The 21010-nt window shown below is 44.2% G+C and overlaps 2 protein-coding genes and 1 long non-coding RNA gene across 9 annotated transcripts in view; 2 read left to right on the top strand and 1 right to left on the bottom strand.

Moving 5' to 3' along the window:
• The window catches only part of LOC106570327 (lysophosphatidylcholine acyltransferase 1), a 38886-nt gene extending 35738 nt beyond the window's left edge, over positions 1 to 3148 (top strand). For all 4 annotated transcript variants that reach the window (XM_014142524.2, XM_014142523.2, XM_045694815.1 and 1 more), the window contains 3 exons: positions 720 to 818; positions 1010 to 1151; positions 1422 to 3148. In XM_014142524.2, the coding sequence (XP_013997999.1) occupies positions 720 to 818; positions 1010 to 1151; positions 1422 to 1600 (420 nt within the window). In that variant the 3' untranslated portion in view covers positions 1601 to 3148. The remainder of the gene's footprint in view (positions 1 to 719; positions 819 to 1009; positions 1152 to 1421) is intronic.
• Positions 1 to 4200, bottom strand: part of LOC123726799 (uncharacterized) — a 14072-nt gene extending 9872 nt beyond the window's left edge. The window contains exon 1 of the long non-coding RNA XR_006758946.1: positions 3992 to 4200. This is a non-coding gene — a long non-coding RNA (uncharacterized lncRNA). The remainder of the gene's footprint in view (positions 1 to 3991) is intronic.
• On the top strand, positions 3871 to 21010 carry LOC106570326 (large proline-rich protein BAG6). 4 transcript variants are annotated; one of them, XM_014142520.2, is made up of 24 exons: positions 3871 to 4073; positions 4399 to 4486; positions 4673 to 4790; positions 5351 to 5562; positions 5758 to 5829; positions 8997 to 9119; positions 9235 to 9431; positions 9577 to 9706; positions 9997 to 10203; positions 10416 to 10674; positions 10940 to 10999; positions 11145 to 11467; positions 11645 to 11753; positions 11865 to 12223; positions 12648 to 12930; positions 15504 to 15673; positions 15832 to 15885; positions 15965 to 16067; positions 16227 to 16351; positions 16609 to 16797; positions 17039 to 17251; positions 17434 to 17541; positions 17876 to 18022; positions 19807 to 21010. In XM_014142520.2, exons 2-24 carry the CDS (start codon positions 4406 to 4408, stop codon positions 19903 to 19905), a joined length of 3741 nt encoding a protein of 1246 aa, XP_013997995.2. In that variant the 5' UTR covers positions 3871 to 4073; positions 4399 to 4405; the 3' UTR covers positions 19906 to 21010. The 4 variants fall into 4 exon arrangements, with proteins under 4 accessions (XP_013997995.2, XP_013997996.2, XP_013997994.2 ...); XM_014142521.2 differs by having other exon boundaries at positions 3962 to 4165; positions 12699 to 12930; XM_014142519.2 differs by having other exon boundaries at positions 3962 to 4165.

Below are 21010 nucleotides of genomic sequence, written 5' to 3'. Positions count from 1 at the left end.
CTCTCTCTCCCTTACTCCCTCTCTCTCTCCCTTACTCCCTCTCTCTCTCCTCTCTCTCTACCTTACTCCCTCTCTCTCCCTCTCTCTCTCCCTTACTCCCTCTCTCTCCCTCTCTCTCTCCCCTACTCCCTCTCTCTCCCTCTCTCTCTCCCTTACTCCCTCTCTCTCCCTCTCTCTCTCCCTTACTCCCTCTCTCTCCCTCTCTCTCCCTTACTCCCTCTCTCTCCCTCACTCTCTCTACCTTACTCCCTCTCTCTCCCTCACTCTCTCTCCCTTACTCTCTCTCTCTCCCTCACTCTCTCTCCCATACTCCCTCTCTCCCCCTCTCTCTCTCTCCCTTACTCCTCTCTCTCTCCCTCACTCTCTCTCCTTACTCTCTCTCTCTCCCTCACTCTCTCTCCCATACTCCCTCTCTCTCCCTCTCTCTCTCTCTCTCTCTCTCCTTCTCTCTCCCTCTCTCTCCCTCTCTCTCCCTCTCTCTCCCTCTCTCTCTCTCTCTCTCTCCTCTCTCTCTCTCTCTCTCCCTTACTCCCTCTCTCTCTCCCTTACTCCCTCTCTCTCTCCCTTACTCCCTCTCTCTCTCCCTCTCTCTACCTTACTCCCTCTCTCTCCTCTCTCTCTCCCTTACTCCCTCTCTCTCCCTCTCTCTCTCCCTTACTCCCTCTCTCTACCTTACTCCCTCTCTCTCCCTCTCTCTCTCCCTTACTCCCTCTCTGAAGCATGGAGATGGTCAGATTGACATCAGGGAGTATGTGATAGCCCTGTCTGTGGCGTGTCAACCCTCGAAAGCCATGGACACCCTCAGGCTGGCCTTTGGGGTGAGTGACAGGCAATGAAGCTTTATAACAGTTCCTATGAAGCACTATAAGAACCCAATGTCTACTCTTTGAAACCATTATAATATCTTTGTCTGCTCTTATAAGGCATTTATAATAGAAATGCCTAGACAATATATAAAACGTCTGCTATATAAAACGTTATAACTGTCCTATGTCCTGACCCTGGTCAGATGTACGAGGCGAAGGAGGACAGGGCGATCGTGGAAAAGGATCTGGCATCCATTTTGAGAACGGCGTTGGGAGTAGCAGAGGTTGACGTCACAGAGTTGTTCTCAGCGATCGACACACTTGACGCGGGGAAGATCACACACGGTGATATCACACACTAACGCCCTTTCTTGCTCTAACGCTCTCACTCGTCTTTTCTTACTAGCATTGACTTTGCTGATAGTTGCTTTATTGAGGAAAATGTTTACTTGCTATGATTGTGATATGTGGTTGTTTCACCTAGCTACTTTAAGTTGAATGCACTAACTGTAAATCACTCTGGTTAAGAGCGTCCAACTAACGGGATCACGGCCAACACTGTAATTACAATCTCTCTTTCGCTCTGTCCTTCCCTCTCTCCATATCCGTCTGTAGATGACTTCTGTCGGTTCGTAGAGCAGCACCCAGACTTTGCTCAGGAGTACCTCCTCTCCTCCAGGACAACCCCCTCTACCCCCCACACAGCCCCCCTGGTTAACGGCTTCAGTGTGGACCATTACGACATGGAGGAGCAGACCTGCAGCCTCCCTGGACAAAAGAGGAAAGAAGACTGACTCAAATGGATCTATCTACTGCCAATCACACAGAGAGAGGAGGAGGGAGGAGGGAAAAGATGGTGGGATAGAAGAACGATCGGGAGGTCCTGGGCCTCTATCAAACAAATCTGTCTTTTACAGTTACTATATCTTCTATGTTACTGTGGCCCGTATGTTCTACCAGAGAGGAGGAGGAGGAGGGAGGGAGCGAGGGATAGGATATATTGAGATAAGAAGGGGTGGATAGACAGAGGGAGAAAGAGAGAAGTAAGAAACTATTAGGTGGATAGAGATTGAGACTGTGAAAGGGAGAGATGGAGGGAAAGATGGGTTGGGTATGTTGAGGGAGAGATTTGGTTAGTGAGAGAATATGATGGAGGGTGGAGACAATCTGTTCCTCCGGACACCATCTCACACCAATACTCCCATCTCTGGTTTTGTCTGCTACTGTTTTCAAGGACTTTGTATGCTTTCTGACTTTCCAACATGAGTTAAAGGACCTGGACACCTCTGAAGGTCTTCTGAGTTCATCAAACACTTTGGCTATTTATTTTCAAAAGGGTTTTACTTTTCTGTTATGTACAGTATAGGTATTTATTTATTTCCTTTTTATCATAATGACAATGAAATGCACACTCTGGTAAGATGATTCATATTTTTTTTCAAGATAACTTTTATCAGGTGATTTAGCACCAAACTGAGCTGAGCTTAATCACTGCCGTTCATAACGAGACTGACTGAGATCAATTGGATCGAGCTGAAACTAAGCATCTCACTGCCTTGCAGACCATAGCAACTCACAAGACAAACTGTTAAAATGGGTGAATATGGGACCAAACTTAGACTTCTTATTTTTAAACCACGTTCACATTGAGCTCCTTGTTGCCTTTTAAATTGTTTTAAACATGTTAATGGTTGTTTTAATGTTGCTTGAGTGAAACATCCCACAGCTTAAGTGTATTTACTTTCATAGGCATAAACACTGGGGTCTCAAAGATGAACATTTGTTGTTTTCTCTTTTCTTATTGGAATGAACAGAGAACAGGAGTTGGGTTCCAACTCAAATGGCACCCTATTCCCTAAAGAGTGCACATTTGGCTCTGGTCAAAAGTAGTGCACTATATGGGGAACAGGATGCCATTGGGGGACACATTCAGATGTTTACCTCTTTAAAAAAAAACATTAAAAAAAATGTTTTATTGCCTTTCTCATATCACTCTGGAATGAAGTTGACCTTATACAAATATATATATAGGACCAGCCCACCCTGCTGAAATCCTAACATTTACCGTTATGCAGGGGGCCATCATCAAACTGATCTGGGATTAGTTCTGACTTTATGATAAACCATCAATCTGTTCTGGCTTTTTGTGCTGGTGGTTTTGTTTTGGGAATTCTCTGCAGTTTGACTTTAAATTGACACCTTTTGTATGTTGTACATTTGTGGTATCTACATCTTTGAATGTTTGAATATTCATTTTGTAAGAAAGTGAATTGTAAATTATGAATACCTATGCAGTGCTCATCGCTGCCTTTTATGTTGAATTAAATCATGACATTTCTACAGCTGCGGCGTTATTCTTTATTGCCACTAGTGGGAGCTGTGGAAATACATAGATATTCAGTTTATTAGATGGTGACTATTCTATGCCTTTGGCAAGGATGATTGGAATAAAAAATGTTTTAAGTGTGTGTATATATATATCCATCTCCGTAGTTAATGGTGACTTTCACTCCCCGCCAACCACCCTACATCTGGACTAATTTCAGAACACAGGAAAGGTGAAAGCAATGTCTGTGGAATTTGTTCTCAACTGTCCAGTTATTTCCAATCAGTGTATATGGCCTCTTGTGTTCCCTCTCCTCTCACACCCTCTTTACACAAGCTGAACATTGTGTCATGAAGGTAAGGTTAACACTGTGCCCATTAACACACACCAACCATCCTGGCTTCAGCTAAAAATAGGCAAGATTAAGCTCAAGCTGGGATGAGAAAGAGGTGAAGAAGGAGTGAGGGATGAATAGAGGGAACACTGTGCTCCAAATCTAATTCCCAAGGGCCAGAGGAAGGAAGTAAGGGTCTTGGAGAGATAGAAAGAACATTAGGAGGGAGAGCATACAGTAGAGTACATTAGACACACAGTCAAACTGCATCGGTAAACTGATAATTGGTCAATTTAGTTTAACTGTAGTCAGTTATTACACTCTTTCTCTCACACTCAGACTCACACTAAAACAAACAGGCATTTAAAATGGACACTCGCATTTGGTGCGTCATATGGGTCCTTGCCCGAATAGGTGGTGTCGCACTTTTTTTTTGCAACTATTGAACGGAATATGAACTTTAAATATTTGAAGAAAAGACAAAGTACCTATTTGCTCATGTAATACCATTGCAATTTCACCTACCGTGTATTCCGTTGGATGCAGAGAAAGTAACGGAATTGCCGTGCTTTGACATTGAACGAAGACAAAGAAGTTCCTCTGGGAGGTTAGCTGGCTTCCTGATAATTCCATTTGGATTAGCCAGCTATAATAGCAAGCTAACAACAACCCTGATTCAAGTGAAATTACCCAAAACAGGTACCGTACTATGGTACAGTACTATTAACGATCTGGGTACCAATCGACTTTGTAGCGGGCGGGGCAAATCAAATTGTATTAATCACATACACATATTTAGCAGATGTTATTGCGGATTTAGCGAAATGCTTCTTAAACGTTTTCCGTAATGAATACAGCCCATTTGTCTTCATGGGTGAACATTTTCTGGGAGAAAATAAATTTGCTGACTGTATTTCTCTGTGCTCGAGCAGAGAAACCATGGAGGAGTCAGCAAACACCATAGAGGTCACTGTGAAGACCCTGGACTCCCAGAGCAGGAGCTACACTGTCCGCAGGGAGGTAGGCTGTGACTTCCTGTTGTTGTTGTTGTTGTCTGCTTCGGTCTTAATCTGAAATCAAACGGAACATATCAGTTTAGATTCCAGGCTACTCCTATGTGGCCTATGTATTGTACACTTATGAGTGGGAAATATATTTATTCAGCTCTGTACTAGCAATGTAGTGAGCCTTCAACCTCTCCCTCAGTTGACAGTGAAGGAGTTCAAAGGACACATAGCTGCATCAGTGGAGATCCCAGTGGACAAGCAGAGACTAATCTACCAGGGCAGAGTGCTGCAGGATGAGAGGACACTGAACGAATACAGTGAGTAAAAAAGCCAGCAACTATTCTATTCAAAGGACACAGTAAGTAATATACTACATACATAGTCTCTGCACTGTTGTAAAGCAGCAAAACAGTTAATATTGCTGGACATCTTGTGTTATTGAGAATGTACATGAGAGCACCTTGCTCCAGTAACCCCCGGACTTCTCTTCTCTCCCTGTCTTTTCTCCTCTCTTCTTCTCTGCCCTCCTCTCTTCTTCTCTGCCCTCCTCTCTTCTTCTCTGCCCTCCTCTCTGCTTCTCTGCCCTCCTCTCTGCTTCTCTGTCCTCCTCTCTGCTTCTCTGTCCTCCACTCTGCTTCTCTGTCCTCCACTCTGCTTCTCTGTCCTCCACTCTGCTTCTCTGTCCTCCACTCTGCTTCTCTGTCCTCCACTCTGCTTCTCTGTCCTCCACTCTGCTTCTCTGTCCTCCACTCCGCTTCTCTGTCCTCCTGTCATCCTCTACTCTTATTCTCTGTCCTCTCTCCTTCTCTCTCCTCTGTCCTCCACTCTCATTCTCTCTCCTCCACTCTCATTCTCTCCTCCTATGGCCTCCTCTCAGATGTGGCTGGTAAGGTGATCCACCTGGTGGAGCGTGCTCCTCCTCAGACCTCCCAGTCTGGCGGTGGGGGAGGAGGAGTGTCCTCAGGGGGAACAGAGGGAGGTGCCACCACCTCCACCCAGGGAGGCCCCCAGGACCGCAACGGGAACAGCTACGTCATGCTGGGAACCTTTAACCTGCCCGTCAACATCATGGACCCTCAGCAGATACAGGTGAGTCAAGGTTGTGTGTTGGTGTGCACTGTGCAGCTGTTTCATAGTCTTTATTCAGAAAAAATATTGAGCACCAAAAAATGTATTGAATCAAACAGTTTTAATCGGTACCAAATGTGTCTGTAGGATTTGTTGAACATCGAGTGTATTAACAATGAAGTAATACAAGTGTAATAACTGTGGTTTCCTTGGAAGATGCAAGTGCAGCAGATGATGGCAGGAGTGGGAGAAGCAGGAAGGAATACCAGAGTCAGCACCAGCACTCGAGTCAGTCTTCCTTATTACTGTCATATACAGCGCCTTCGGAAAGTATTCAGACCCCTTGAATCTTTCCACATTTTGTTACGTTACAGCCTTATTCTAAAATGGATTCAATAAATAAAAATCATCAGCAATCTACGCACAATACCCCATAACAACGAAGCGAAAACAGGTTTTTAGAAACGTTTGCAAATTTATTAAATATAAAAAACAGATACCTTATTTACGTAAGTATTCAGACCCTTTGCTATGAGACTCGAAATTAAACTCTTACTCTAAAACTCTTACTCTAAAATTGATTAAATAAACATTTTTCATCAATTTACACACAATATCTACACACAATGGTAAATTCAATTGATTGGACATGATTTGGAAAGACACACACCTGTTTATATAATGTCCCACAGTTGACAGTGCATGTCAGAGCAAAAACCAAGCCACGGGGTCAAAGGAGTTGTCCGTAGAGCTCCGAGACAGGACTGTGTCGAGGCACAGATCAGGGTAAGGCTACCAAAAAATGTCTGCAGCATTGAAGGTCCCCAAGAACACAGTGGCCTCCATCATTCTAAAATGGAAGAAGTTTGGAACCACCAAGAAGTTTGGAACCCGGCCAAACTGAGCAATCGAGGGAGAAGGGCCTTGGTCAGGGAGGTGACCAAGAACCCGATGGTCACTCTGACAGAGCTCCAGAGTTCCTCTGTGGAGATAGGAGAACCTTCCAGAAGGACAACCATCTCTGCAGCACTCCACCAATCAGGCCTTTGTGGTAGAGTGGCCAAATGGAAGCCTCTCCTCAGTAAAAGGCACTTGACAGCCCGCTTGGAGTTTGCCAAAGGGACCTAAAGGACTCTCAGACCATGAGAAACAAGATTTTCTGGCCTGATGAAATGAAGGGAGAAATGAAGGGTATTCCATGTGAGAAATTGCCAAGAAACTGAAGATCTCATACAACACTGTATACTACTCCCTTCACAGAACAGCACAAACTGGCTCTTACCAGAATAGAAAGAGGAGTAGGAAGGAGTAGTACACAGCGTTGTACGAGATCTTCAGTTTCTTGGCAATTTCTCGCATGGAATAGCCTTCATTTCTCAGAACAAGAATAGACTGACGAGTTTCAGAAGAAAGTTATTTGTTTCTGGCCATTTTGAGCCTGTGATCGAACCCACAAATGCTGATGCTCCAGATACTCAACTAGTCTAAAGAAGGCCAGTTTTATTGCTTCTTTAATCAGAACAAACGTTTTCAACTGTGTTAACATAATTGCAAAAGGGTTTTCCAATGATCTATTAGCCTTTTAAAATGATAAACTTGGATTAGCTAACACAGCGTGCCATTGGAACACAGGAGTGATGGCTGCTGATAATGGGCCTCTGTACGCCTATGTAGATATTCCATTAAAAATCAGCCGTTTCCAGCTACAATAGTCATTTACAACATTAACAATGTCTACACTGTATTTCTGATCAATTTGATGTTATTTAAATGGACAAAAAAAATTGCTTCTCTTTCAAAATCAAGGAATATGTATACGCATAGATATCTGTCTATTACATTACTATTAGGGTATGTTTATGATCTGTCTATTACATTACTATTAGGTATGTTTATGATCTGTCTATTACATTACCATTAAGGTATGTTTATGATCTGTCTATTACATTACTATTAGGGTATGTTTATGATCTGTCTATTACATTACTATTAGGGTATGTTTATGATCTGTCTATTACATTACCATTAGGATATGTTTATGATCTGTCTATTACATTACCATTAAGGTATGTTTATGATCTGTCTATTACATTACTATTAGGCATGTTTATGATCTGTCTGTTACATTACTATTAGGGTATGTTTATGATCGGTCTATTACATTACTATTAGGTATGTTTATGATCTGTCTATTACATTACTATTAGGATATGTTTATGATCTGTCTATTACATTACCATTAGGGTATGTTTATGATCTGTCTATTACATTACCATTAGGGTATGTTTATGATCTGTCTATTACATTACCATTAGGGTATGTTTATGATCTGTCTATTACATTACCATTAGGGTATGTTTATGATCTGTCTATTACATTACTATTAGGTATGTTTATGATCTGTCTATTACATTACCATTAGGATATGTTTATGATCTGTCTATTACATTACCATTAGGGTATGTTTATGATCTGTCTATTACATTACTATTAGGGTATGTTTATGATCTGCCTATTACATTACTATTAGGTATGTTTATGATCTGTCTAGTACATTACCATTAGGGTATGTTTATGATCTGTCTATTACATTACCATTAGGGTATGTTTATGATCTGTCTATTACATTACTATTAGGTATGTTTATGATCTGTCTATTACATTACCAGTAGGGTATGTTTATGATCTGTCTATTACATTACCAGTAGGGTATGTTTATGATCTGTCTATTACATTACCATTAGGGTATGTTTATGATCTGTCTATTACATTACCATTAGGGTATGTTTATGATCTGTCTATTACATTACTATTAGGGTATGTTTATGATCTGTCTATTACATTACCAGTAGGGTATGTTTATGATCTGTCTATTACATTACTATTAGGGTATGTTTATGATCTGTCTATTACATTACTATTAGGGTATGTTTATGATCTGTCTATTACATTACCAGTAGGGTATGTTTATGATCTGTCTATTACATTACCAGTAGGGTATGTTTATGATCTGTCTATTACATTACCATTAGGGTATGTTTATGATCTGTCTATTACATTACCATTAGGGTATGTTTATGATCTGTCTATTACATTACCATTAGGGTATGTTTATGATCTGTCTATTACATTACTATTAGGGTATGTTTATGATCTGTCTATTACATTACTATTAGGTATGTTTATGATCTGTCTATTACATTACCATTAGGGTATGTTTATGATCTGTCTATTACATTACCATTAGGGTATGTTTATGATCTGTCTATTACATTACCATTAGGGTATGTTTATGATCTGTCTATTACATTACCATTAGGGTATGTTTATGATCTGTCTATTACATTACTATTAGGTATGTTTATGATCTGTCTATTACATTACTATTAGGGTATGTTTATGATCTGTCTATTACATTAACATTAGGGTATGTTTATGATCTGTCTTGTTTGTAGAGCAACGGTTCAGTGGATGTGCATATCAATGTTGACCAATCAGTGCAGAGCGAGCCCAGGATGAGGCTGCAATTGGCTGAGAACTTGCTAAGGGATACCCAGTCTCTGATCCACAGACTGGAGGTACAGTAACAACTCGCATACTATGCTATGTTATGCTATGCTATTATTCTATACTATACAGAAATCAATTTTCAGTGCCTAATTTACCTTTTAGACAACATGTTTGTGTTTGCAGGGACAGCCCAGTGGTGTTCCATCTCAAGCCGAGCCGGAGACATCTCAGTCCACCTCCTCTTCCTCCTCCTCATCGTCTTCCGCTACAGCTGCCACTGCAGGAGCATCCCAGCCTATGGACACCTCCCCTCCTGCTCCACCACCTCCCCCTCCCACCTCCTCCAGCCAGACAGAGGGACCACCCCACCCCGGGCCCAAGTAAGTGCTCAGGAGGTCACAGCGTAGTGTTTCAAATAGAATCAAAACGCATTCTCCTGTTTCATGCCTACTGAACACACACCTCTTTCTCTCTCTCTCTCTCTCTCTCTCTCTCTCTCTCTCTGCTCCTCTACTCCCTCCCCAGCCACCCCAGCCCAGCAGCGCTAGTGGAGGTGTTGTCAGAGGTGAGGAGGGTGGAGGAGAGGCTTCGTCCCTTCATAGAGAGAACTCACTCCATCCTTGGGGCTGCCACTTCAGCAGACTACAACAACAACGTAAACACTACGACTCCATTATATTCCGTTGCACAGCAACTACCTATTCAACCCGTGCAACACATTATCACACTGTTTTTACTTCAAACTTAAACTCCTGTTACATATTCGTCCTTTAACTTCAATGGTGTCCATGAGAAGAAAAGTTACAACATAAACTGCGCCGCAGAGTTTAGTTAGTCTTTTTGAATAGGTCAGTCACAGTGCTGCTTTGCATGAGTGAAATGGACCCCCAAACAGACTTGAATAAACCACATGTGAATCAATCGCCACTTTATCTGTCTTCACAGACCCAGGAAAGAGAAGAGGACCAGCACGTTCTCAACCTGGTCGGGGAGTCTCTACGTCTCCTTGGCAACACCCTGGTTGCCCTTAGTGACCTACGTTGTAACCTGGCCACTCCTCCCCCCCGTCACCTCCACGTGGTTCGGCCCATGTCCCACTACGGCTCCCCCGTCCTGCTGCAGGGTGGTATGCCACACCACACCCCCATTCCGGTAGGTCACTGTGTGGAGAGATTCTTCCACATATAGTCTCAGTCATTTTAGCACCAGGTTCTAAAACTAAACCTCACTGGTTGGTGGATTCAAATTGAAATCACCTGCCATTCATACCTTTTACCAGGATTTAGCTGTAGGTCTTTTCAAATGTAACTTTGTACATGCGCACCATTTTCTTCGGACGTTACTAACTTGACTTGTGTCTTCAGATAAACCTTGGAAACTTAGGAAACCTGGGGAACCTTGGAAATTTGGGAACCACAGTGACCATGACGTCCAATGGGAGGCATGCAGCCGAGGGCTGGGCCCAACCCTCTCAGGCTCCTGGCCAATCAGAGGGCCAGGCCCCGCTTCCACAGCCCAACGCAGCCAATCAGCAGCCAATTCAGGGCCAGGGGCCTCCGCATGTGATCAGAATCACCCACCAGACCATGGAGCCTGTGGTAATGATGCAGATGAACCTGGATGGTGAGGGAGGGGACACCTTTGTTATTTTCTCTCTCTCTAGCTCTTGGCTCATCTTGGAGTTGTCATGCCCTAACTGTCTTTCATGCGTACCAAATAATCAGTACATTAGATAAAACCGAGAGAGACTGTAGTCATTGTTGATCTCCTATAGGAAACGTATAGGTGTATCTGAGGAGAGCTGGAATGTAGCAAAAACTTGCATACCCGAGTATACATATTCAGAGTTGTAAGGTAATGTCTTCTCCCTGGTTGGTCTCTCTCTTAGAATCTGGCAGCGGCCCTCAGGTCCAAGGACAACAGATCCCTATGGGTACTGGACAGCCTGGTGAGTGCTTTTGACTCCTACATCACACTATGTTCGTTATGGTATATACACCAGACCCCTATACCACAGTCTCTGAACCACCAGTCCCTAGGATGTTGCTGACCGTTATATTAACTATTTATCTCTGTACTCTCTCAATCTGAAGGTGCTACTCCAGTCCAAATCGCAGGCCTTCCTCCAGAGTTCATGCAGGCCATCGTCCACCAGATCTCTCAGCAGGCTGCTGCCATGGCAAACGCTGCTGCCACAGGTCACCCCGGGCAACCAGGAGCAGGCATCCCCAGGACCAGCCCCAGCTCTGACCCCTCTGCCCCCCCTCACCCTCACGGGCCTCTGCCCCCTGGAGCCAGGGTGGTGATCACGCACCCCTCCTTCTCCCCCCACATCCCCCAGCCTGTGGGCACCAGGGGCACCACCATCAACCTCAGGGCTTCAGTGCCCCCTGCTGGCGGGCAACAGAACCTTCAGGTGAGGAGAGAAGTCTGTGAGGAACGAGTTTGGTCTCTTATGTCCTTGTGCTGTTGTACTTTGACAGGGGTGGCCAATCCTCCTGGAGAGCTACTGGTTTTGCAGACTTTTGTTCCGGCCCTGCTCTAACACACCTGATTCAACTGATCTCTTCATCCATTTCTTCTCTTCTTCCAGGGCACACCTCTGGCTTCCTCTCCCCTAACTCAGATGATCAGTGGTCTGGTTGGACAGCTACTGATGCCTGGACAACAGATGCCTGGACAACAGATGCCTGGACAGCAAGGTGAGTGATTGATTGGTTGATTTATTGATTATTATATTGGGTGAATGATAGGTTTTATTTTGTAGTGTTCAAAGAAAATGGACAACAACTCAGAAGTCTTCTCTTTCCCAGTTCCTCCAGGTGACCAGACATCCACCAGCTCCTCCTCAGCCTCCCACTCCTTCTCTTTCTCTACCTCCTCCTCTTCATCCTCTTCTGCCTCCTCCTCCTTCTCCTCCTCCAATCCTGTCCCTCCCCACGCCTCCTGTGGGGCGAACACATCTGGCCAGACCACCACCCACACCACCAACACCACTTCCATGGGCCAGCCACCGGAGGGGGTCGCCGAGGCCAACCTAGCCCAACTCCTGGGCTCTCTGCTGGGTGGAGCTAGTGGGCCAGGAGCCGCTGGTTCTGGAGCTAACCCACACATCACTGTGACCGTACCTGGAGTCCCAGGGTTCTTCCAGGGAATGTCAGACTTCATCCAGGTGAGAGAGAAAATTATTGAACCATATTGGTAACTCTTATAATCAATGTGACTGAAAAGTAACTCTTAGGTAATAATTATGGAATTACTCTTATCACGCTGTAATAGAAATTGAAGTAGTCCTAATTAGTATTAGTTGTAATTAAAGTAGTCCTAATTAGCAATTAGGCCGAAGTTGTCTGAATTTGTCGGAGTTGTCGGAAGTCTGCGAAATTTATAGAAGTCTGAATTAGTCAAAGCTGTCATCATTAGAAGTTGTTGTAATTAGTAGAAGTTGTTGTAATTAGTCAAAGCTGTCGTCATTAGTAGAAGTCGAAGTTGTGGTCATTAGTTGAAGTAGTCGCAATTAGTAGAAGTAAACTCTAGATGACTGTGCAACAAAGTGTCACCCAGTAGTTACCCAATAGTTCCTCTCCCATTTCTAGGCTAACCAACCCATCTTCTCCCGACCCTCACCCGTACCCCCACCTGGCCAGGAGCCTCCCCCTGGCCAAGGCACCCCTACCCCCCCTCCCCAGGCGGCCCCTGGGGGTGGAGGGGACCCATCACTGAGCCCGGAGCTGTTTACAGGTATTGTCCAGGGGGTCCTCTCCACCATGATGGGGTCTCTGGGGGCTCCGCAGGGGAACGGGGAGAGCATTGCTCAGTTCATCCAGAGATTGTCTCAGACCACCAACCTCTTCACACCTGGCTCTGGGGACGCTGTCGGTGAGTCACTGACAACACTTAACTGTGGTACTTGTCTTTCTTGCACTCATACACACTTGTCTTTTCTTACTACCACCAAAAAGATAGCGCCTATTTAGACGGATTTACTTGTAATAATGGGGATATGTGGTTTCCTTACAATATGAGCATTCAACTTAAATAGGTGTCTCTGGTTAAAATCGGCTGCCAAATGACTAGAATATACAGTTGAAGTCAGAAGTTTACATACACTTAGGTTGGAGTCATTAAAACTCGTTTTTCAACCACTCCACAAATTTCTTTTTAACAAACTATAGTTTTGGCAAGTCGGTTAGGACATCTACTTTGTGCATGACACAAGTAATTTTTCCAACAGTTGTTTACAGACAGATTATTTCACTTATAATTCACTGTATCACAATTCCAGTGGGTCAGAAGTTTACACACACTAAGTTGACTGTGCCTTTAAACAGCTTGGAAAATTCCAGAAAATGATGTCATGGCTTTAGAAGCTTCTGATAGGCTAATTGACATAATTTGAGTCAATTGGAAGTGTACCTGTGGATGTATTTCAAGGCCTACCTTCAAACTCAGTGCCTCTTTGCTTGACATCATGGGAAAATCAAAAGAAATCAGCCAAGACCTCAGAAATGTTTTTGTAGACCTCCACAAGTCTGGTTCATCCTTGGGAGCAATTTCCAAACGCATGAAGGTACCACGTTCATCTGTACAAACAATAGTACGCAAGTATAAACACCATGGGACTACGCAGCCGTCATACCGTTCAGGAAGGAGACGCGTTCCGTCTCGTAGAGATGAAAGTACTTTGGTGCGAAAAGTGCAAATCAATCCCAGAACAACAGCAAAGGACCTTGTGAAGATGCTGGAGGAAACAGGTACAAAAGTATCTATATCCACAGAAAAATGAGTCCTATATCGACATAACCTGAAAGGCCGCTCAGCAAGGAAGTGCTCCAAAACCAGCATAAAAAAGCCAGACTACGGTTTGCAACTGCACATGGGGACAAAGATCTGTCACAATCTTCTTCGTCAGATGATAAAGAAAAATCATTGTCGGACCAAAACGCAGCAGGGTTATGTGCACTCATCTTCTTTTATTAAATTGGCAAAGAAGGAAAAACCAAAATAAACACGTACACAAAACACAATGACGAATAACAGGCCGGTAAGGCATAAAAGCTATACCTAGCACAATCTCCCACAAACTACAAACACATACCTAATTATAGGACTCTCAATCAGAGGCAACTAGAAAACACCTGCCTCCAATTGAGAGTCCAACACCCAATACCTAAACATAGAAATACTAATAGGAGAAAGAACATAGAAATACAAAAACATAGAACATAACCCAGAAATAATAAATCAAACACCCTTCTAAACAAACCACCACCCCGAACCACATAAAACAAATACCCTCTGCCACGTCCTGACCAAACTACAATAACAAATAACCCCTATTTCTGGTCCTCTGGTCTGATGAAACAAAAATAGAACTGTTTGGCCATAATGACCGTCGTTATGTTTGGAGGAAAAAGGGGGAGGCTTGCAAGCCGAAGAACACCATCCCAACCGTGAAGCACGGGGGTGGCTGCATCATGTTGTGGGGGTGCTTTGCTGCGGAGGGACTGGTGCACTTCACAAAATAGATGGCATCCCTGTGGCTCAGTTGGTAGAGCATGGTGTTTGCAATGCCAGCATGGTGTGTGCAACGCCAGGGTTGTGGGTTTGATTCCCACGGGGGGCCAGTACCAAAAAAAAAAAAAAAAGAAATGCATGAAATGAAATGTATGCATTCACTACTGTAAGTCGCTCTGGATAAGAGCGTCTGCTAAATGACTAAAATGTAAATGTAAATGGAGGAAAATGATGTGGCTATATTGAAGCAACATCTCAAGACATCAGTCATGAAGTTAAAGCTTGGTCGCAAATGGGTCTTCCAAATGGACAATGACCCCAAGCATACTTCCAAAGCTGTGGCAAAATGGCTTAAGGACAACAAAATCAAGGTATTGGAGTGGCCATCACAAAGCCCTGACCTCATTCTATAGAAAATATGTGGGCAGAACTGAAAAAGCATGTGTGAGCAAGGAGGCCTACAAACCTGACTCAGTTACACCAGCTCTGTCAGGAGGAATGGGCCAAAATTCACCCAACTTATTGTGGGAAGCTTGTGGAAGGCTACCTGAAATGTTTGACCAAAGTTAAACAATTTAAAAGCAATGCTACCAAATACTAATTGAGTGTATGTAAACTTCTGACCCACTGGGAATGTGATGAAAGAAATAAAAGCTGAAATAAATCATTCTCTCTACTATTATTATTCTGACATTTCACATTCTTAAAATAAAGCGGTGATCCTAACTGACCTAAAACAGGGAATTTTTACTGGGATTAAATGTCACGAATTGTGAAAAACTGAGTTTAAGTGTGCTTGGCTAAGGTGTATGTAAACTTCCGACTGTAAATGTAAAAAAAAAAAATGTTTTGTGATAGCGTTCTTAGAAAAGTGAAAGAAGACCAAAGTGTCTTAGTTTTTGCTGAACATATTCTTTGACCTCATCTCTCTGCAGGGTTCTTTGGGGACCTGTTGTCCCTGGTGTGTCACAGTTTCTCCATGGTGGACATGGTGTTGTTACTTCATGGTAACGCCCAGCCAATCAGCCGGATCCAGCCCCAGCTCACTGAATTCTTCAACCAGCACTACCTGCAGGGTCGAGAGCCTACTGACGCCAATATCAACGTGAGTATCTCTGCTCTACTGCCAGCTGCTGTTTTGATGAGAAGCATGACATTGGCACAGTATCCTCTCCATTTGCAGTGAACTTTATTAAGGCCAGTGTTTGTGGCATCTCACCTCAAAAGATTAGAAACTGAAGCTGCTGTGTTTTGTGTTTTCAGGCAGCATCTGTGGACCTCATCAATGATCTGGAGGAATACATAACGGAGAGCTTTGTAAGTCTCCCTCTAACTATTAAATTGTCACTATATGTTGATAATATTGTAATAATACTGTACCCTGTCTCTCTCTCAGGCCACAGTGACCGTGAGAGAGGGAGTGGACATCATTCAAACCAACATCTCTTTCCTTAGACAGCAGTTCACCCGCGTGGCCACGCACATCCTACGCTGCACAGGTAAAACACTCAAACCCCTTGTGTAAAATACAGCTCTTCTATACTGGGTCCTACACATTGTTACCAAACTGCTTCACCGGACTACTGTCAACCCTAGTCTAGTACCAAACAGCAGCAGTAAATGTGTTGTTGGTGTTGTGTGTCTCTACCTCTCTGCAGACCAAACGTTTGGCCCCCGCCTGCTGCTGCTCTGCACCCAGGGTCTGTTTGAGTGTCTGGCTCTCAACCTTTACTGTCTCCGAGGGGAACAGAGAGCTCTCACCCAAGTCATCAACCACCGCATCGTTAGTACACTCCTCCACTACTCTATCCACTCTAATATTTGATAGACTTGAGTGTTTCCCAACCCGGTCCTCAGGACCCATAGCCGGTCAACAACATTTTCCCATTTCAGTACAAGCTAGTTGCTAAACTAGTCAATGAAAGAATCAGTGGAATCCAATTGTATCTGGTAGGTTGTGGGTTGAGTCCTGGTATATCTGCTTGGTGTGTATGATGTAAAGATCTATACATGTTTTCTCTCTCCTCTCTATGTCCACAGAGGAGGATGTCAGCAGAGGTCAACCCCAGCCTGGTCAACTGGCTGACCAGTATGATGACCATGAGACTCCACGTCATCCTGGAGCACAACCCAGTCACTGAGGACCACATCCAGCACTATGTCATCCACACACGGAGCGCAGAGCCTGGGGCACAGGCTGGACAGCAGACAGACACACAGAGTGTGGAGGTGTGTGTGTGGAGGTGTGTGTGTGGAGGTGTGTGTGTGTGTGGTCAGTCTTTCCAGGTGTTGTTATCTGAGGGTTATAAGGACACTGCATGCTTGGGCTCGCCTAGAAAAACATCTGGTAATACCAGGAAATCAGTAAGGAACACAAAGTTTAGACAGCTTTGAGGACATGGTTATCTTTGTCTTCAGACAGTACAGCTGACCTTAGTTAACCTCCTCTCCTCTCTCTCCCTATCTCTAGATGGATGAAGGTCTGTCCCCGGCCCCGGCCACCACAGCAGAGGAGGCCATGGCTTCATCAGGGAACAGACAGGAGGTCGGAGGATCCCCCGGGGTGACCACCCCCTCGCGGAGAGCATCGTCAGCGGAGACCAGAGGAGCTGTTGCCATGGCAGCAGGAGGAAGGGAGGAATCTGGAGGAGACGTGGAGCCCTGGGCAGCTGCAGTGCCCCCAGTAAGGACATAGGACATATGCTTTATTGTTTAGGGGTTAAGTGCCTTGCTCAAGGACACAATTACAGGAGATGGCTTCTAGGATGCCTGGAATTCCCCAGTCAGACATGGGATTTGATCTTGTGACTGTTCGGTTACAGGCCCACCTGTTTAACCACTGAGCTGTGTGTTTGGGTTCATCAGGAGTGGGTTCCTATCATCAGACACGACATGCTGTCTCAGAGGAAGATGAAGGCTCAGCCCCCTCTGTCTGATGCATACCTCCACGGGATGCCTGCCAAGAGGAGGAAGGTGAGCTGTCCATCTGAGCTGTCCATCTGCTTAGAAACCTAATGTGCCATTGTAAATTAGAATTATTTGTCATGAGGACACTATGCCCATTAAGTAATACTGGGCAAAGGAATATTCTCAACAGAAAGTCTGTAGTCTGGATACCTGGTTATTCTAACAGTGTTTCTATAGGAAGTAAGAGTCAAACATTTTGATACGGAAGAGGAGATTTAGCATTTATCATTGGACAATTTTGTGTAATACCTCCCAATTTCAAAACATATTATTCTCCTGTTTCATGCCTACTGAACACAGCTCTGGTTAGTGTTGACCTGTTGTTACCCCCCTCTCGCAGACCCACCAGGGTGAAGGCCCTCACCTGTCCCTGTCTGAGGCAGTGAGCCGGGCGGCCCGTGCTGCAGGAGTCAGACCTGTCACTACCCCAGACAGCCTCCAGGGAGAGCTAGAGGAGCCAGAGCTTCAGGAGGCCTACCAAGAACAGGTAAACTTTGGCCAGTGTTGCTTTCTGGAGGATGCAACATCTTCCCAAATCCAATCACATGTATAGTGCATTCGGAAAGTATTCAGACCCCTTGACTTTTTCCACATTTTCTTACGTTACAGCCTTATTCTAAAATGTATTAAATTAGGTTTTTTTCTTCATCAATCTACACACAATACCCCATAATGGCAAAGCAAAATCTGAAGTATTCAGACCCTTTACTCAGTACTTTGTTGAAGCACCTTTGACAGTGATTACAGCCTCGAGCCTTCTTGGGTATGACGCTACAAGCTTGGCACACCTGTATTTGGGGAGTTTCTCCCATTCTTCTCTGCAGATCCTCTCCAGCTCTGTCAGGTTGGATGGGGAGAGTTGCTGCACATCTATTTTCAGGTCTCTCCAGAGATGTTTGATCGGGTTCAAGTCCGGGCTCTGGCTGGGCAACTCAAGGACATTCAGAGACTTGTCCCGAAGCCACCCCAGCGTCGTCTTGGCTGTGTGCTTAGGGTCGTTGTCCTGTCGGAAGTTGAACCTTTGCTCCAGTCTGAGGTCCTGAGCGCTCTGGAGCAGGTTTTCATCAAGAATCTCTCTGTACTTTTCTCTGTTCATCTTTGCCTCGATCCTGACTAGTCTCCCAGTCACTGCTGCTAAAAAACATGATGCTGCCACCACCATGCTTCACCGTAGGGATGGTGCCAGTTTTCCTCCAGATGTGACGCTTGGCATTCAGGCCAAAGAGTTCAATCTTGGTTTCATCAGACCAGAAAACCTTATTTCTCATGGTCTGAGAGTCCTTTAGGTGCCTTTTGGCAAACTCCAAGCGAGCTGTCATGTGCCTTTTACTGAGGAGTGGATTCCGTCTGGCCACTCTACCATAAAGGCCTGATTGGTGGAGTGCTGCAGAGATGGTTGTCCTTCTGGCAGGTTCCATCTCCACAGAGGAACTCTGGAGCTCTGTCAGCGACGATCGGGTTCTTGGTCACCGCCCTGACCAAGGCCCTTCTCCCCCGATTGCTCAGTTTGGCCGGGCGGCCAGCTCTAGGAAGAGTCTTGGTGATTACAAACATCTTCCATTTAAGAATGATGGAGGACACTGTGTTCTTGGGGACCTTCAATGCTGCAGACATTTTTTGGTACCCTTCCCCAGATCTGTGCCTCGATACAGTCCTGTCTCGGAGCTCTACGGACAATTCCTTTGACCTCGTGGCTTGGTTTTTGCTCTGACATGCACTGTCAACTGTGGGACCATATATAGACAGGTGTGTGCCTTTCCAAATCATGTCCAATTAATTGAATTTACCACAGGTGGACTTCAATCAAGTTGTAGAAACATCTAAGGATGATCAATGGAAACAGGATGCACCTGAGCTCAATCTCGAGTCTCATAACAAAGGGTCTGAATACTTATGTAAATAAGGTATTTCTGTTTTAAAGTGTTAATACATTTGTAAAAATGTCAAAAAAACTGTTTTTGCTTTGTCATTATGGGATATTGTGTGTAGATTGATGATGAAAAATGTTTATTTAATCAATTTTAGAGTAAGGCTGTAAAGTAACAAAATGTGGAAAAGTCAAGGGGTCTGAATACTTTCCGAATGCACTGTACATTAGTAATAACCTCAAAGTAAGGGCAGAACAACAAAGCATTTGAAAAGTATATGAACCAGGCCTAAACCTAAAACATGTTGGGCTCACATTCACTCTGAAACAGCAGGGTGAACGAGACTTTAAAGCGTGGCAACGTGAGACTGACCAACCCTAACCTTGACTCCTATGTTTTTCAGGTGAGGAGTGACATCAAGGAGAGAGTGAGAGATGACCCAGAATTCAGCTCCCAGCGTTTCCCCAACACGCACCGGGCATTTTCTCTAGACGACTCCTAAATATTATTGGTCCTCAGGCCTGTCAACCGCTCCATCTTGTCAATCACATTTTCTCCCTGGATGACTCCTAATCTGATTGGTCACCACACCTGTCAATAATCCTATCTAGCCAATCACTCACAACCATGATGTATCCAGGGGTGTGTTCATCATCATGCATCTCAACATCACATCTGGAATCATGTCAGCTCTATTCATGAAATTTCTATCTTCAACATTCTGTAACACGCCCCAGATTCGATTCTGCAACATTCCCTGTGGGTCTGTCATGTCCAGTGAAGAACAAAGAGAAAAGAAAACACAAGAGTCTTGACTTGCTTAAATCCTGCTTTCGCATTGAAATTACACGTATTTAAAACCGAGAAGAGCTTTACAACCGGTCTGTCATCTATCAATGGAAAATGTCAGTCTCTCTGTGGTATCTCCCCTAAAGCACCGCTTTCTCATTCCAACAAACTCATTTCTAACCGGTTGTCGTCATCTGTATGTCCGGTTGTCCTTAAGGTTTTGCTGTAACTTGTAAATTAGCACAAATTGTACATTGTATTAAGAACGTGATGTAATAATATTCTAGTGATAATGCAACAGCTATTCCTTGTTAAGTAACGAAAACCTTCCGTAGGCTTTTTTGGGGGGCATTTAGTTTGGTATCCTGACTAGAGATGAAAGAAGCACAGATAATGTTTGGCCTGGTTGTTGTCTGTTGTCTGGCCTGGTTAAACCAGACTGAACCGTGCGAACAAGTGAAACAGTGGTGAGCGCAACATTGTCTGGTGTAACCGGGCAACATATTTACATATTTACTTTCAGGATAGAGGATGGTTTAGGTGTTAGGGGTGATTGTCATGTCATCAGTGATATTTTGTGTTTAGCTATTTTAAAGTGAGTGTGAATACGGGGCTCAATGGTGTTTTAGCCATAATTATGTTAAGTTGTAATAATAACTGCCATAATCAAGACCATGATAAAGATAAGTCTCGTTTTATGCCATTGTATTTCTTTCTAGGCGACCACGGCTATCATTTCTAGAACCTGACTGTTGTAAAAAGTTGAATGCTATGTAACTTGTGAACATTGCTTTAAAATAAATTGTCGATGTCGAAAA

The sequence above is a fragment of the Salmo salar genome, chromosome ssa14 (assembly GCF_905237065.1).
Source record: "Salmo salar chromosome ssa14, Ssal_v3.1, whole genome shotgun sequence".
In the NCBI taxonomy this organism is placed as follows: domain Eukaryota; kingdom Metazoa; phylum Chordata; class Actinopteri; order Salmoniformes; family Salmonidae; genus Salmo; species Salmo salar.
The sequence above is the reverse complement of the archived record's forward strand: the minus strand, read 5'-3'. Positions and strand labels throughout refer to the sequence as shown.

Bases quoted from the DNA above. Each gene is read 5' to 3' on its own strand.
- LOC106570326 (XM_014142520.2), top strand. From the start codon at position 4,406: ATGGAGGAGTCAGCAAACACCATAGAGGTCACTGTGAAGACCCTGGAC. The intron at 9,120-9,234 runs GTACAGTAACAA...TTGTGTTTGCAG, and splicing joins CTCTGATCCACAGACTGGAG to GGACAGCCCAGTGGTGTTCC. The intron at 11,468-11,644 runs GTGAGGAGAGAA...CTCTTCTTCCAG, and splicing joins GCGGGCAACAGAACCTTCAG to GGCACACCTCTGGCTTCCTC.